At 53.3% G+C, this 15186-nt stretch overlaps 4 protein-coding genes across 4 annotated transcripts; 2 read left to right on the top strand and 2 right to left on the bottom strand.

The window, feature by feature from the left end:
• Nucleotides 1-462: 462 nt before the first annotated feature.
• DSM5745_03123 (peroxidase/cytochrome P450 family protein) lies at nt 463-4375 on the bottom strand (the record flags this gene model as incomplete). Its single annotated transcript, XM_026745139.1, has 12 exons — nt 463-524; nt 577-856; nt 908-1559; nt 1607-2094; nt 2143-2486; nt 2537-2864; nt 2917-3007; nt 3056-3196; nt 3243-3447; nt 3500-3741; nt 3790-3887; nt 3953-4375. 12 exons carry the CDS (start codon nt 4373-4375, stop codon nt 463-465), a joined length of 3354 nt encoding a protein of 1117 aa, XP_026606005.1.
• Nucleotides 4376-7740: 3365 nt separating this feature from the next.
• Nucleotides 7741-9786, top strand: DSM5745_03122 (T6SS phospholipase effector Tle1-like catalytic domain-containing protein; the record flags this gene model as incomplete). Its single annotated transcript, XM_026745138.1, has 3 exons — nt 7741-7803; nt 7857-7916; nt 7975-9786. 3 exons carry the CDS (start codon nt 7741-7743, stop codon nt 9784-9786), a joined length of 1935 nt encoding a protein of 644 aa, XP_026606004.1.
• An 824-nt stretch (nt 9787-10610) lies between these two features.
• Nucleotides 10611-11654, top strand: DSM5745_03121 (uncharacterized protein; the record flags this gene model as incomplete). Its single annotated transcript, XM_026745137.1, has 1 exon — nt 10611-11654. One exon carries the CDS (start codon nt 10611-10613, stop codon nt 11652-11654), a length of 1044 nt encoding a protein of 347 aa, XP_026606003.1.
• Nucleotides 11655-12737: 1083 nt separating this feature from the next.
• DSM5745_03120 (flavin monoamine oxidase family protein) lies at nt 12738-14591 on the bottom strand (the record flags this gene model as incomplete). Its single annotated transcript, XM_026745136.1, has 4 exons — nt 12738-13882; nt 13931-14319; nt 14372-14409; nt 14466-14591. The coding sequence occupies 4 exons, from the start codon at nt 14589-14591 to the stop codon at nt 12738-12740; spliced, it is 1698 nt and encodes a 565-aa protein (XP_026606002.1).
• Between the last annotated feature and the right edge of the window lie 595 nt (nt 14592-15186).

The following is a 15186-nucleotide window of genomic DNA, read 5'->3' as shown; positions in this document are numbered from 1 at the left end:
GGATTCCCGGCTGGGTGTGGTGGGAAGAGGCCGGGCGTTAGTTGGATGATTGAGGCGATGCTGCCGCCGAAGGGTGCGAGGATCAGGGTTAAGAGAAGGAAGATGTAGATATTCTTCTGATGGATATTGCAATGAGGGCTCAACTTTCCTCAGTCTCCGTGATGAGTTGACAATGTAAATAGATAACTGGAGATTGCACAACATATATTTGTCCTACAAAGCATATTCAATAGGGTACTGCGAGAATTACCGGGAGGCTTGGTCACTGTTGAGTAAGGGCTATGCTCAGTTATATTCATTATCATCCGACTCGGATTGCGAATAATAAAACAGGCGTAAACAAACAGTACATGACATATATATATATTACTCAATATATAACCAACATTACGCAGTACATTAACCAGCAAATAGATATCTCAGCCAAATGTCACACATTACAATGTCATCATCCGGTCATTACTAAGACGAAGCAATTAGCTTCTTGGGAGTGGGAACCTGTCCGTCAAAGTGAACACGGAAGGCTGAAGGAAGTTAGCAATGCTCTTGGTCTAATCACACGACTGGAGAACTTACTCGTCGGGAAAGGAGAGAACGCGCCGTGGTCCTCGCGCATGTAGACAGTGTAGCCGTCAGGGCGAACAACCTTCTTCAGCACACCCTGGGGACCAGGGGCAGGGCGCAGGTTGTCCAGACTGAAAGCGGCGCGGACCATCGCAGTAACCGCGGTAAGGGTGGCGTCCTTGCCGAGGCCGACCTGAGAGCCGATGCCGTAGTTGAGGTACGATTCATCGGGCCGGTCGAGGCGCACTGTGTCGGGGTCAGGGAAGGCCACGGGGTCACGGTTGGCTTCGGTCTGGAAGGTGTTAGCTTATGGGCGTTAGAGATGACTAGTGAAGAAACTCACCGATCCAATGAAGATTTCGTCACCGGGCTTGAGGTTGACATCAACATCTCCCTCCTTGACGTAGAGGTTGGTCTCGGCCTTGCGGTAGGCTCCTGACCCGGCGTTCAGGCGGATGGCTTCCAGGGCGTAGCGGGTCAACCTGGCATCGGACTCGGGAGAGTCCTGCTTGGCGAGAAGGCTGATCTCAGGAAGGTACTGCTTGCCATCGTTGATGTAGTAGTCGACAATACGAGTAAACATCTGGGCTTGACCGTGGACAAGCTCGACCGCTGTTGGGATAATCTGGCCGTAGGTGATGTCGGAAACGCTCAGACCATTCTCTGATAGACGCTTGATGAGCTGGTCACCAAGATCCTTGAGAACATTGTGGTCGTCGCGGAAGCTGTCGATAACTCTCGAGAGGAAGCCGGGAGAGCTGATGGACTTCACATGGCCCTCGACCTGACTACCAAGCTCCTTGCTAACAGCATCTGCAGCCTTGCGAAGCGGGAACGATTTGGTGGAGTCAACGTCAAAGAAAATTGCATTGTAGATAACTGCCAAGGCCGTGAAGATTTCATGATCGGTGAAAATGCCCTTGGAGTTCTCCTTGCTCTTCAAAGGAAGCGAGAGAAGCTTGGATGCAAATCGAGCAGGCACGATGTTTCCGACACTGTCATGGAGTTAGCCAATAACTCGTTGTGGAGGGTAGAGACTTACTCCTTCACAATGTCAACTTGCTTCCTTCCGGCAAGGTTGGTCGACTTGTCAGCGAGAAGTTCGAGAGTCGTCTTTTCATAGAACTCCTTGATGCTCTTCTTCCACTGGGGCTCACTTAGGGTCTTGCTCCAGAAGTCCTCGCCACCCTTGCCAGGGTGGATACGGGTGCAATCACCCCAGACCACACGGAAATCCTTCTGCTGGTCGAGGACGAGCTTGACATTGGCATAGGAGGTCAGGCTGACGCGAGGAGCCTGGAACTGGGGCTTGTCCCATGAGTAGTCGGCCTCTCTACCGAGGTTCTTCATAATGACCTTGTTCTCGCTGGGGATGGTCATGGGGTAGTGGGCGTAAATGGAGTCGGGCTTGAACCAGTTGGGGAACGCGCGAGTGGCGAGCTTGTAGAAGACACATCCTTGGTTGATGTTAAGGTCATAGCGGACTTCGTTGTAACCCCAGTTGGTCAAGTTTCGGGGGTTGTAGTCGATCTGTCCAGATTAGCAACTTATTTTCACTTTTGGGGATTTCGAACTTACAGTGTAGTGTCGGTCACCACGCACAAGCGCAACAGCGTCAGACAGAACCGCACGGGAGATAGTGTAAGTAGGAGCAATACCGACACCAGGAACCATGGGTTCCTTGGCCTCCTCGGATACGATACCGGGGTACAATTCGACGTAGTCGGGGTGGCCGTACAAGCTTCGTAGCGATTCGGCAACATCGGGGTCCGAGTTGATCTCCTCGAAGGTTTCGTAGTTCTTCAGACCGAAAAATTTACGGAACTCGTTGAGAGATCCGACGTTCCATTTACGACCCTGCTCGATACCAAGAACCTCGACGGCTTTGAGAACCTTGGGCACGTTGCGAGCACCGAAAGACCCTTGTTGAAGAGTAAGCAGTATTCCCGAATTTTTAGTAGAATTGACGTACCAGCAACATCCTCAATGGCAAGAGTAAGAATGCTGACTAGCTCCTCGTCCTTAAAGGTACCGTCCTCTTGGCGCTTCAAACCAGCAAAGGTGCGCTGGGATGGGTCTTTGGGAAGGCTAGCGCCATACTTTCCAAGACCCATGAGCAGCTCCTGTGTAGTGATCTCTGAGCCAGGCTTTCCGATAAGCTCCTCATATACTTGCTCGGTCCATTTCTCATCGTTAGCACTGATGGCAGAGTGCCATCGGTACGCCAAGTTGAACTCTACGGAACACTGGTTTCCGAGACCAGCCGGAGTAGTGCCATTCTGCATCTGAGCACGAGGGTCCTGTATCGTATTAGAAGCCCGCCCAATCGCGGGGACCGAGCACGTTACTCACCAAGCACCAATCACTGTTTACTCGGTTCAGGTTGACGATCGTGCGAAGGTAATCGTATAGAGTGATGTTAATAAACAGACCACAGGTGACGCTGTCCAGACTTAGAATGACGTTGATTGACAAGGTGGCAGTTACTCACAGTCGGCCAGTCTGGAAAAGATCCTCATCGTACTTAGCCCACGCTTTCTTGGCTTGCTCCTCTGGCAGGTGAGGGCTGGGCTTGGTGAAACGGCCGTTTTCATTGATGGCGGCAAGCTCTTCGACAACATAGTTGTGGAATCTGATGATCAGCTACTCAGCCTGGGCAACTCGCAGATTGGACATACCTGTTCAGCATAACAAGAAGAACGCAGCAAGCAGCGGGGAAGGCCTGCAGTCGCGGCTCAGAGAAAGCATCTGGCTTCAGCTTTCCATCCTTGTGCTTACGAACAAGGTCCTGTTCTTCCTGCACATCACCATACAAAATGGCGAGATCAAGGTAAGCCGAGGTCTTGTTCTTGGTGTAGTCTCTGTAGTCGGTCTGGAATATATCTGAGCGAGGACGTTAGTTGTGCCCGGAACCGCCAATTCCCAACGAACTGACCGTGAATAATCAGGGACGCCCAGTCAAAGAACAGACTCGACACCTTGTTAGGGTGAGGCGTAAATTTCTGTCGAGCGAACAAAGTGTCAAAGACCAAGCCAGCGTCCGGAAGACCCCCAGGCTGGACGGTCAAGGGCTCAATGGAGCGCGAATACGCCGTGTTCGCAGCTCCCAGCCACGGAATGGTGGGGTTGTTGTTGGAACCATCGGCAGAGCGGTACTGATACTCATTTCCCATATACCTGGACCAAGTTATAATCTTGACAAGTTATTGCGCGCGGTGAGCTTACGAGAGCGGAGGGTGAGGCAATGAACCCCAGAGCTCGTCGAGGAAAACGTTTGTGAGGTCGGTGCGCATCTTCGAGTTCGAAGGGAGACTGCTAACAATCTACAATCGCGTCAGAGTCCCGGTGCATAACTCATAATGGATCGCCTGAATTCTGTGCCACTAACCTGAATAACTCGCTCCATGATCATCGTCTTATCGTCTGTGAGCTCCCCATTGATCTTGGTCTTGATCACATCCTTCAAGGAGGCAAAGTCCTTGAATCCAAGCGATCTCAAGTCGTTGAACAAGCCTGAAGGATTCTCCTTCTCGAGATATGCGGCTTCTCCGCCCTGGTGAGGGATCGGGCGAGAGGATGAGTGAAGCACCTGTGCATACTTCTCAAAGACGGCGGGAACATCTTCGCTCTCAGCACTGCTGCCGCTGTCCGATGAGGCCCTGCGCGGAGAAGGCACCTTGGACTGGCGTTTCGCGCTGTTGTTGGTCGCAGACGTGCCGTGAGCATGGGAGCCATTGGCCTTTGACTCGCGATCGGCCTTTTCGGCCTTGTCCCCCTTGGACTTTCTGAAAGTTGAAAATCTTCGCATCATCGTGGGTATCAATACGCGAAAACAGGAAACGTGAGAAGGTAGATAAACAGAACAAGGAAAGCAGCTGCTTAAAAGCGCGGACGAAGCGGCAGGCAGGAAAAAGAAAATAACTATAAAGCAGAACTAAGGATGACGATTAATAGGAAGCGACTCCACGTGTATTGGCACAGCTCCCAAGTAAATCAGTCTGTGCTTCAGATCCGTTGGTTGTACCTCGCGCTTGTGACAGTCTGTCTGTGTAATGCAATGAATGTGAGAGCTACCGCTTCTAAGAGCCGAAGATATTAGGAGAGAAATAGCGAGGTGCAAGTGGGGGGGTGCCGCGCGAGCGGACACTGGACAGGGACCCGGCTTTATGTCATTATGCTTATGATTTCGTGGAAGCTGATTGAATGTATTGTTGTGGCGGAAGACACCGTCTTCTGTGGCTTCATGCTTGCCCAGCGTCTCAGAAGTAAGGACACAAATTGTGGGGATCTTGAAAAGGGGGGCAATCTCAATATGATGTGTCGTGCCTCTTGAGTTCTCGAGCTCATGAAGGGCCATGGCCACCTGGAGCTGATCGCTTCGGCTCGGGTCTCCTTACAAGCTCGTGTATTTGCTTTGCCATAGGCCCAGCGAACGGGAACAGCTCCGCACAACAAAGCTCACAATTGGCCAAGCAATGAAGAAAGCTAGATTGGGCCATTGAAGCAATAAGAGGTGATGGTCGGGAGGACATCCACTCAGGTTCAGCTGATTTGAGTCAGTGGACGGTGTGTTCCGCCAGCCACAGTGTGCGAGACACACGGACAGCCTGTAAATCTGTGCAAGTTTTTGCGTGTTGTGGAGCTCCGAGCGAGAAAATCGACGCCAAGATATGAAAAACGCCTGGAGAGGAAGGCGATAGGCCTGCAGGACGCAGTGCCCTTCTCATGTTCTCATACCAATGATACCATTACCAACCGCGACCCTGGTAAGAATCTCGAAGAGCTAGCTGATCCGGTGGGAAGGATCGACTGAGTCGACTCTCCACATTGGCGCGTCGGTCCCCATGGCCAAAGCTTCCGCCAGCTAAAGTTCTTCTCTGACGAAAGACGGAACGTTTGTCTGCCAGTTGTGATCGAGGAAACTCGATTTTGTTTCCCAAGGCCGAGTCCTTTCCGTCACACGAGGCTTGAACAGGTATTTCCGAGCAGAGAGAGGAGACACCGAGAGCGTGGTACGGGGGCGCTTGAGAGACATGGATGATCTGGCGGGCACGGAGTGTTCGGAGCTGCACCCTGAGTCAGAGAAATCGGATTGGATGAGAGGCTGCAGAAGGAAAACCACCAACTCGAGAAACCCCGCTGCGGTGCAAATACTAGAGATCCAAGTGGGCCTTGGCGAGATTTTCCCACGCGTTTCAGCACAAGATCATCGTCGATTTACGTGCCCCGTAATCAGTCTTTGCAACATTGGATTTCAAATTTACTTGCGATGAACGCATCGATCAGCGAGCGAGAGATATCGGACCAAAGAGGGTAAAGATACTTGTCAGCGATCGTCAGAAGCTAGCGAACATCAGCGCTCAGAGTGCGCAAACATCGGTTAGAAGAAAGTTGGTGGCAGGCAGACGATCACGGGACCGGTGGATCGGCCAAGACGTCGAGCAAGGAGTTCGTCTCTTGTCAGCGTTCATTCAACCCATTTTCTTGATGGGTATACTCAGCACATACAAAGTAGACCATGCAATCCTTTGGACCATATGCAAGTGATAGTTGCTACGAAGCTTACCTCCAAACTCCATGTCGTGGATGCGATTTCGCCGCATCTCGGTTATCGCCCATGATCCATGGGTTAATGATCGGCTCCTACCGAGTCCACCACGCCCGCCGCCGTCACTTTCGCGCTAGGTACGCTAGGACCTGGCTCCATCGTTGATCCATCACGCTAGGTTCGCTCGCTGACGAACTAGTCGATTAGCTCTGCCAGAAGGAAGAGATCCGCCACAAGAAAGGTTGCAGAATCTATGTTCTACCCTCCATAGGTCAGGCTTCGAATTCCGAGAAAGCCTGTCGATTGTCGAATGTCGTGGCAGACATAATTTCGTGCTAGACAGACGGCGACCGAACGAATATCTCCACGCACTGAGAGGTTCTTCAAGCCCCTTGCATACCTCCTGGGCGTTTGATTGGCTTTCTCGCATCCTTCGTTCCCTCCAAACTTTGAGCTGCTGCATCGGGTGCACCTTGCTCAAATAGTATTTGTCGGCAATGCGGCACGCGTTCTCAAGTACGCACGTCGAATGGATAATAATACCGCTAGCAAGGTGGGGATAATCTAAGTCACTACGGAGACTGTTCTTGGGACGGGAAAGGGAGATTTTCTCCGCCGATCTCGTCGGTGGCAGGTGCAAATAAAGTAACTGCACGGGATATCGAGATACAAGAGTGGAGGACCGGCGTGGGCATGGGTCCGTGTCGCTGGAAACTCGGCCGCGGCGGCGCGGCCACGCTCGCTGGCGTCAAGGCGGCCCCGCTAGGTACGGAGTAGGAACTGCGGTGGTGGTCGCCTCCGAGTATCCCGCGAAAGGTCAAGATAGACTCGTTCGCATGCCGGACGCCCCCATAAGCAAGACACAAAAAGTCATGACGTTTATCTCCGGCTCGCCTGCAGACGACGTCGATATTGTACAACGTCGAGACAGGGCAAAGGAGTCAGATGTATAGAATTGTTGCCACATGAAGCTTATGAACCCCAAAAAAGCGATAAAAGGAACGTGGTGGTCGTAAGCGTCACGACTCACGTTTCGCAAGAATACGAGTCCCATCGCAGGCGCATGTTAGTCTCACCACTAGTGGGATGGCGCTCTTACCGCAGCTGAGAATCAGCAGACTCCAACTTTCCAAGACAAAATTCCTTTTCGTTCATGCGTGAAACGGGGGAAGACATTTTTACTTTTCCATCCCCCCGGTCTCATGGATGTTCGAAAAAGTGTGGACCAAGTTGACCAACCATCGCATTTCTTCGCAAGAAGATTGACCCGTGAACTCGACGTCTCGCCCACTTCATTTCCCCAGCGAGTCAAGGCCGGCAGGGCTGCAGGAACTCGGGCTTGCAACTTACAAGCCAGGAAGGCTTGACACCATCGTGCATAATCCCTGTCTTTGATTCGAGAGCGTTCTCCAAACTCAGCGAGAGAGCCATTCTTGTGCATGTGTCGCTGCCTGGCCCCATAGGAAGAGCGTCTCAATGCCCTTATACAAGTAGCATCCCCTCCCAAGACCAACGTACATATCTTGGCTCCTTGCATCTCGGCCCCAGCCGTCAGAATTCCTTATCACTTCCACCCTTCCGCAGCGACCTTGAAGTGGCATCTTCCAACGCAACAGAATCGTCCAGTCATGGAAGGCGCGGGTGTTGGACCACGGCTAGCGAGGCCTAGGCAATTCGTTCTTTGCTTTGACGTAGGTGTCTTGTTATCCTGCAGTGGTAATCTGCTAAAAGAAATCTGGGCTAGGGTACGGGCAACCGATTCAATGGCGATGAGAGCGACAGTAATGTCTTGAAGATTTTCCGAGTAAGTCCACAGAGCCCGCGTTCGCAATGAGAGTATTGACGCTTGCTGCCGATGCAAGATGCTGGATCGCAGTCAGCCTCATCAGTTCCATTACTACCAACCAGGGATTGGAACATATGTAACAACCAACACACTTTCCCACACTGGTCGCTTCCAGCGCATTAAATCTGCGTATCAAAAGGCTAAAGACTCTGCAATCGGGTCTTCCTTCGATGCGCATGTCATGGGCGGGTACAAGTTCCTCATGAGGTTCTATAACCCCGGCGACGAAATTTATTTCATCGGTTTCAGTCGAGGCGCTTATGTCGCGCGGTTTCTTGCAGAGATGCTGGACTTTATTGGCTTGCTCGAAGCAGGAAATGAAGAACTCACCCGCTTTGCTTGGAAGACCTTCGCAAAGTGGCAGCAGCGGGGTGGCGACAGTGAGGAAGACAAGGCCGAGAAGCAGAAACTCTTCCGTTACATGAAGGCTTTTCGCGAAACGTTCAGTCGACCGATCACCCGAATCAAGTTCATGGGACTGTTCGACACCGTCAATAGCGTCCCAAGGTTCGAGTCCGCTTGGATGCAACGCAGCAAGTTCCCTTACACGGCACGAAGCTCGGCCAGGGTCATTCGGCATGCCGTGGGGATCGACGAGCGTCGGGCCAAGTTTCGACAAGACTTGATCTCTCAAGCGAGACCGAAGAAGAAGACCCATTACCATCACCATCCTCATCTGCGGGAATACCTGCGTCCACACAGCCGTGACCCCAAGGAGGAAAAGCCACAGGAGAATAACGTGCCTGAGATCGTTCTGAACGATAACCTGGATGTCGGCGACAAAATYAACGGAGCAGTTGACCCCGGGCATCAAAGCCAAGAAGACACTGGATCCGTCTATCGAAGTTCGCATGCATCTCACGAAAGCCTCCACTCTGGAAATCGATACCGTCCAACCTCCCCTTCACCCAGGAGAAGGAAGCCTAGTCTTGCGGTTCCAATGCCCACCGCGTCTACCGAGGATCTCAACTCCCTTCGAAGCGGACGAAGTGGGCACTCTGGAATGTCCCTCCAGGTCCCATCAGAAGGCCGAGTTGTGGAGGACGACGACGATCGAGAGCAGGACATCCAAGAGGTCTGGTTCCCCGGCGGCCATGCAGATATCGGCGGAGGCTGGACGCTCGGCGACGGCGAAAGCTGGGCTCTGAGTCATGCGCCGTTGGTATGGATGGTCCACGCTGCCCAGGCTGCAGGCCTCGAATTCGATCCCGCCAAGATGAAGCAATTCGAGTGTCTTGAGGAATTCGAGGGTGACTACAGCCCTATCAAGGAAAACATCAAGTGGCAAAAGAGCTGGTGCGAAGACCCTGCTCATGGCCATGACGATCAACCCAATGGAAAAGAGAACGGAATGCACACAACTGGCGACAAGGACTTTGAGCAGCCATCCAGTTCAAGCCAAAGATTCAAGGCTGCCTTGTATGCCTCGAGTACGGAGGGTCTCTTGCACGACTGTCTATCCTTCGGCAATGGCCTGCCGCGTCTTTCGGTGCTCACCTGGAGGATGATGGAGTACCTGCCGTTCCGCCGCATGGACCTGCAGGAGGATGGATCATGGGAACCGATCCGATGGCCGTTGCCGGGCGGAGAAGTCCGCGACATGCCGCATGACGCCCAGGTCCATGTCTCTGCCATCCGCCGCCTGAAGAAGGATCCCAATTACCGCCCGGGGAATCTGATTTGTGGGGGCGGTGGTCGTGGTGTAAAGCGAGCTCCTCCGGAGTATGGCATTGGGGAATGGGTAGTGAAAAGCCATGAAGGATGCCCTATTCGCGAGACCTATGTGCGGAAGAGGGCCTCCAAAATGTGCAAGGACGAGCACAATTGATTGAAATGACTTCTATACTTGTTAGATTTAGCAATGTTCGCTATACCTTGATACCTAATAGATTGTTTTTCGTACTTGGTCTTTATCTACTCCGGACATACCGTAGGATCGCTCCGAGATGAAAATCCATTGCGGACATCAGTGACAATCGCAGACAGGGTTCCCCAGATATGGCAGTCTTTACCCCATCCAGTGATGCAAAAGTGTGGTGCCAGGGTGTCGCTCATGTAAGTCATCCGCCAAGGTGGGACCGGAGCTGCACCTTTGTTTTTCTGCTTTCCAGCTTGGAGCTGTCAAGCCTCTCAGCGGTCTGATTTGCCACCTGATTGTCCTTGCCATACCACGATGAAAGAAAGCAGAACAAAGAGATTGAGCGGGGAACAGAATGGCTGAGCAGCGACGAATGTTTCAAGAGGGGAGTTGGGTTGAGCGGTTCTTCGGCTTGTTTTGCCTCTAGGGCGTTAGTCTTTGACTTCACCACTTCCCCTCGACTCCCCCTTTCCACCCTTCTTGCTTCCTCCCTTCACCGATCCAAATCTCGGGTCTCGCTGGGCACTTCAATCGGAAAGGGGAAGTCGTCATCTCAGGAGAGGAATCCATTTTTTTTTTCTTCATCTCTCGCCGCCCTGACCACATTTTGGGCCGCGACCTGAGATTGGGACACTAACTATCGCCCTGGGTTCGGCTCGACTGTTTCAGGGAGAACTTTTTCTTTCCCCCCTACACCCGCGATGCGGTCGCTTTAAACCACACGTCTAGGTTCCCCTCCGGACAGAGAAACACGAGCGAAAAGCGAAAGCGAACAAAAGCGCGTGTGTGACACCATGGAAGCGTCTCGCACGCGCCCCGGGGGCCTCATGCTGCCTAGTCCCGTGGATTCGGTCGAGTCACTCGCCTCCTCCAGCTCCAGCATAAGGTCGAGCTCCTCTGGCTCTCCAGCGGGCGTCAACAACGGCGAGCCGGAGCGCCCGGGAAACGTCATGATAACACTCTCACTCACCCCCGATCCACCTCGCTCGACGCCGACGTCCACGCCGAGTCGTCCGCCCTTCCCCCGCTCGCACATCCGGTCGCGCTCCCTCGCCGACGACCCCGGTGTCCCCGTCATGATCCGCGCACATTCCTCGCCCGGCCTGGACTCGCGGGGGAGATATATCTTCGTCAACGGGCGCGGCTCGCCGGCGAATGTGAACTTGGGCGAGAATACACCCAAGCGGTATCTGCCTCTACAACTGACGACCGCGGCCCCCGACTCGTTCGAGCCGAGGATGCACCACCGCAAGAACATCTCCGAGACGATATCTGAATACGCGGAGCTAGACACGTCGGGCTCGTCGTCATCTTCTATTTCAGCCTCAGACTTCCACCTGACCTCGCCGGTCCTGTCCCATTCTACGCCGCGGATTGGTCGTCGCCGCCCCTCGTCCCCGCTACACGTCCCCCAGACACCCACGAGCAATGCCGCAGGCAGCCCGCTGTCCTCTGCAAATTCCTCACCCGTCATCCTCAACTCCCGGTTTAACGAGTCCTTCCCCAGCTACTCGGTCTCAGCGTCGTCTGCCTCCTCCATGCCCTCGACCCCGACCAGCCTCCGCTCTCGCAGCCCCAGTATCTCCTCCCTCGAGACAATCCCAGACATCCCCGACGCCGAAGCAGAAGCCATAGAAGCAGACCGCATCGCCGCTCTAAAGGCAGCAGCAGACAGGGCAGACGAGACAGACGCCAACAACGCGAACCGCCGCCGCGGCATTTCCGACATGTCCGGCCCATCCTCCTTTACAAGCTCGCGCTCTAGCCGGAAACGGTGGAGTGTATGCGGGGCAGAGCGTCGTCAGGATCTAGATCTCGAGACTATATGGGAGGACTGAGGCTGAGGTACCCGGCCATCAACAGCTTCTCTTGTCCACTGGTGCAGGGACTGGCTGTCACGGTGTCACCCCTATCTATCCCGCTCCCGCTCGAAGCGATCGTCGCCCCCATTTTCACATGCGCCCCACCACCACACCCATCCTCCGCCCCCGGAAATCGCGCAGGCCGTCGATTCCCGGTCAGTCCAATTGTTTCAGCTCTCAACCCAGGTTCCGCTTCTTCATCTCTTAAGCTTCCCTAGGCGTCAAGTTCAAGTTCAAGTTCACCTTCACCTCTCATCTTCATTTCGGAGTTTAGTTCAGTCAAACGGCGCTCTTCTCGCTTCGCTGCCATTCACTCTCGGCTCGGTTCTCGCTGCAATCAACTGACCGCAAGTTCCCTTCATCATTTTATTCCATCTCTTTCTTCCTGCCATGTCGATTCGATTAAGATTCCCCATCGCGCCGTTGTCATTGACGTGACGTTTGGCGCTCCGTTCGGGTCTGGTCTTTTCTTTTCTTTTCTTTTCTCCATTTATTAGGTCTGGGCAGGTGGTTCTTTGCTTTGCTTTGCTTGCGTTGTTGGCTGTTTTGAACTGCGCTCTGTCTGCTTTTTCAGATTCAGACGCGGCGCGGTTTGCTTGGTTTGCTTTCCGCGCTGGTATGTGATGTGCTTGACATACGGCATACGGCATAGATACATTTCATCTGGTAGTTGTATCTTATTTGGAGATTGAGAGGGGGCAGCCTCAGCCTCTGGGGGCAAGGTGAAGGAACCTTGGGGGGGGAAATGCGTGTACATATTATCAACCCCTGGCGTGGGAGTCGGGGGGTTATTGAGTGTATAATGATATCAGAACATCTTAAAAATGATCTATACGTAGGATTTTTAGAGGAGTTGCGCGTCGTCCATTGTCCTAAAGTATATTCGAGGTCTAGTATGCAGGTGCATACTCTGTCTATGCGCGTATATACTAGGTGGACCTTGGATAGCCCTAGTACACCAAGACGAACCCAAAGCCCAGCCCATCAGACAGTCAGTCCTATACAAGATATAAGAATACCAAACCCACCGCGTCTTATCCGCCGTAACGCAGAATCTACTCAGAGCATCGAACCCTTCACCCCATTCCCATTTCCACTTCCATTTCCATTGCCCACCCCAACCCGAAACCCGCTCCCCCCCTTAACCCTCTCCCTCGGAGTCCCATTGCTATCCTCATGCTCCGCAACACCACTAGGCAAACTATCATCCCGCTCAGCTCCCATCCCGACGCGTCCAAGGCGATAAAGCGCGCAGACCTGGCCCGCCGCACGCTCTCCACTCCAGAGCGCGCCGGTGGTTGTCCCCAACGCCACGAACGGCGCCGTGTGCTCGCCCGCAAACCACACGCCGCGGTCGAGGCCCATCCCCGCGCGCAGAGTCTCGATGTCTTTGTTTCCGTCGCTAAGGCCGATTTGGAAGTTTGCGTAGCTGCCATTGCCGGCGTAGGGGTCTGATTGCCAGGTTGTTGCGAGGATGGATGTTGGGATGCATCCTGGTTTGTTTGAGTAGTTTGGGAGGAGGGCGTAGAAGGGGCGGAAGAGGTCGTTTAGGAAGGTGTATTGTTTTGAGTCTGGGGGGTGGCAATGTGGGTGAGGTTTTGGATTTGATGACGATAGCGAGGTGAGTTTGTCGACGATGTATGTGGCGCAAGGGCCGTAGACGTAGAAAAGGAGAGTCGGGTGTGCGGTCTTATGCGGCAAGGCAGCGAGAGAGAAACATTCTTGATCCCAGGAGATTTCCTCAGGGTGGTCCGTATGGTATGTTGGGTTAAGAAATTGCGCAAAGCTCAGTTTGGCGCTTGATCCGTTCACGACTGCCTCAGTTTGCAGGGGCAGGGCGACAGCGTTGCCTGCGACTTTGATATTCCAGAAGGCTTCGGGGAATGTGATGTAGACTTTCTCTAGGCGTCCGTAGGAGATGGCGTCAATGGCGGTGCTAAGGCGTGGCGGAAGCTCGGGGGTGAAGGTTGCTTTGTTGCGCTTGAGCCAGCCTAAAGGGCAAGTAACGACTACCTCGTCGAAGGTGTGGTTCTCGCCAGCTTGCGTGGTGAGAGTGATCTCGCGGCGGGTGCTTGTACCTTGGATGATCGGTTTCGAGTGGATGTTGACGATGGGTTGGTTGAGGCGGATGTCCGCCTGGTTCAAGGCAGTCTTGGAGACTTTGGCAAGGATGTCCTTGTATGTTGACGCGACGAAGTAATTACCTGATCAGGAGTTAGCTAGAGGGAAATCAGAGCAATGGTGAAACGCACTCCCATCTATTGACTCTTCGAGGCTGAAAAACTTTAGGCTCTGCCTCTCGATAGGATCTCCAACATACGAGCCCCAAAGCCTAGCAGACTCAACACACAAGCGTTTCTCATCCGCGGTCAGATCCGTTTCCTCGAGTTGCTCACGGATAAAATCAAGCAAGCTCTTCTCAGCCGGGATGTCGTCTCTATGGCTGTTGCTATACTTGAACGCCTCATCGATAGTCGACCAAAGGACCTCGGACATCTTCATGGCAAGCCCCTCGTCCATGGCTTTTCCATCTGATCCGAAGACGAGCTGGGCGCCTTCGAAATCATGGAGGACCGTTCCTGTTGCTTTCGCTATATCAAGAACAGGATTTGCGCCAGCTCCATGGATCCAATTTGGGCCCCTGCAGTGGTTAATAGGGCAGACCTCTCTGGCTAGGAACGGTTGATACATACATATCAACCAGGTGCCCACCGACTGTATCTTGATGGACCTGTGACAGAGTTAGTAACGAGCTCCGTTTAGAAACTGGATGTATCCACAACATACTCTCCCTCCAACTCTACCACGCGCCTCGAAGATAGTCACTTGCGCGCCATTCTGGATCAGGATATCGGCACATCGTAGGCCTGCAAAGCCAGCCCCAATTATGGCCACATTGGGGGGTCGTGTCATGGCGGCTAGATGCGCCGATCGACCTACTTGACAGTAGAAGAAGCCTGCAGGTTGGAAGTCGCAAGCAGAAGATGGTATAGCTGGATAGTGTAATAGTCAGTTCTGTCAGCCTCTATTAGCTCCTGGAGCTTCGGCGGATATTTGAGATGTGGGCTGCATTCAATCAGACTGCAGCGGATAAGCGGCCGGACATATGCCTATATCAAAGGCATAAGAAAGAAGAGCATAAAGAGGATCAATCTTCTACGCTATTAAAGTGTGCCAAACCCACATGGAATGGCCACTGCTAAAGGGATGGGCGAATCAAGGTTGCGGGAAAAGCAAGCCCCTGGAGGAAAAAGCAAAGACGCAGGATAAGTATGCAAAAACTCACCAGTTGCAAGATGTTCCGATACCTCGAGGTCCAGCGACAAACGGCGTGCATGTGAGGTCGCAGTGATGAAAGAAGAACGTTCCTTCCTCTGGGTCTGGGCTGATGGGTCCTCGGGGCCACTGCTCGGCCTTATCAACGGCTATCCCCGCCCAGCCGCACGTGCCGTCGCGCTTTGTGCTCATTGCTGACGCTTGGCTGGGTTTATCGGGGATTAATCTATTC

The sequence above is a fragment of the Aspergillus mulundensis genome (assembly GCF_003369625.1).
Source record: "Aspergillus mulundensis strain DSM 5745 chromosome Unknown scaffold_2, whole genome shotgun sequence".
NCBI classification, from domain to species: Eukaryota; Fungi; Ascomycota; class Eurotiomycetes; order Eurotiales; family Aspergillaceae; genus Aspergillus; species Aspergillus mulundensis.
Note: the sequence above shows the minus strand (reverse complement) of the source record. Positions and strands in the feature narration are given on the sequence as shown.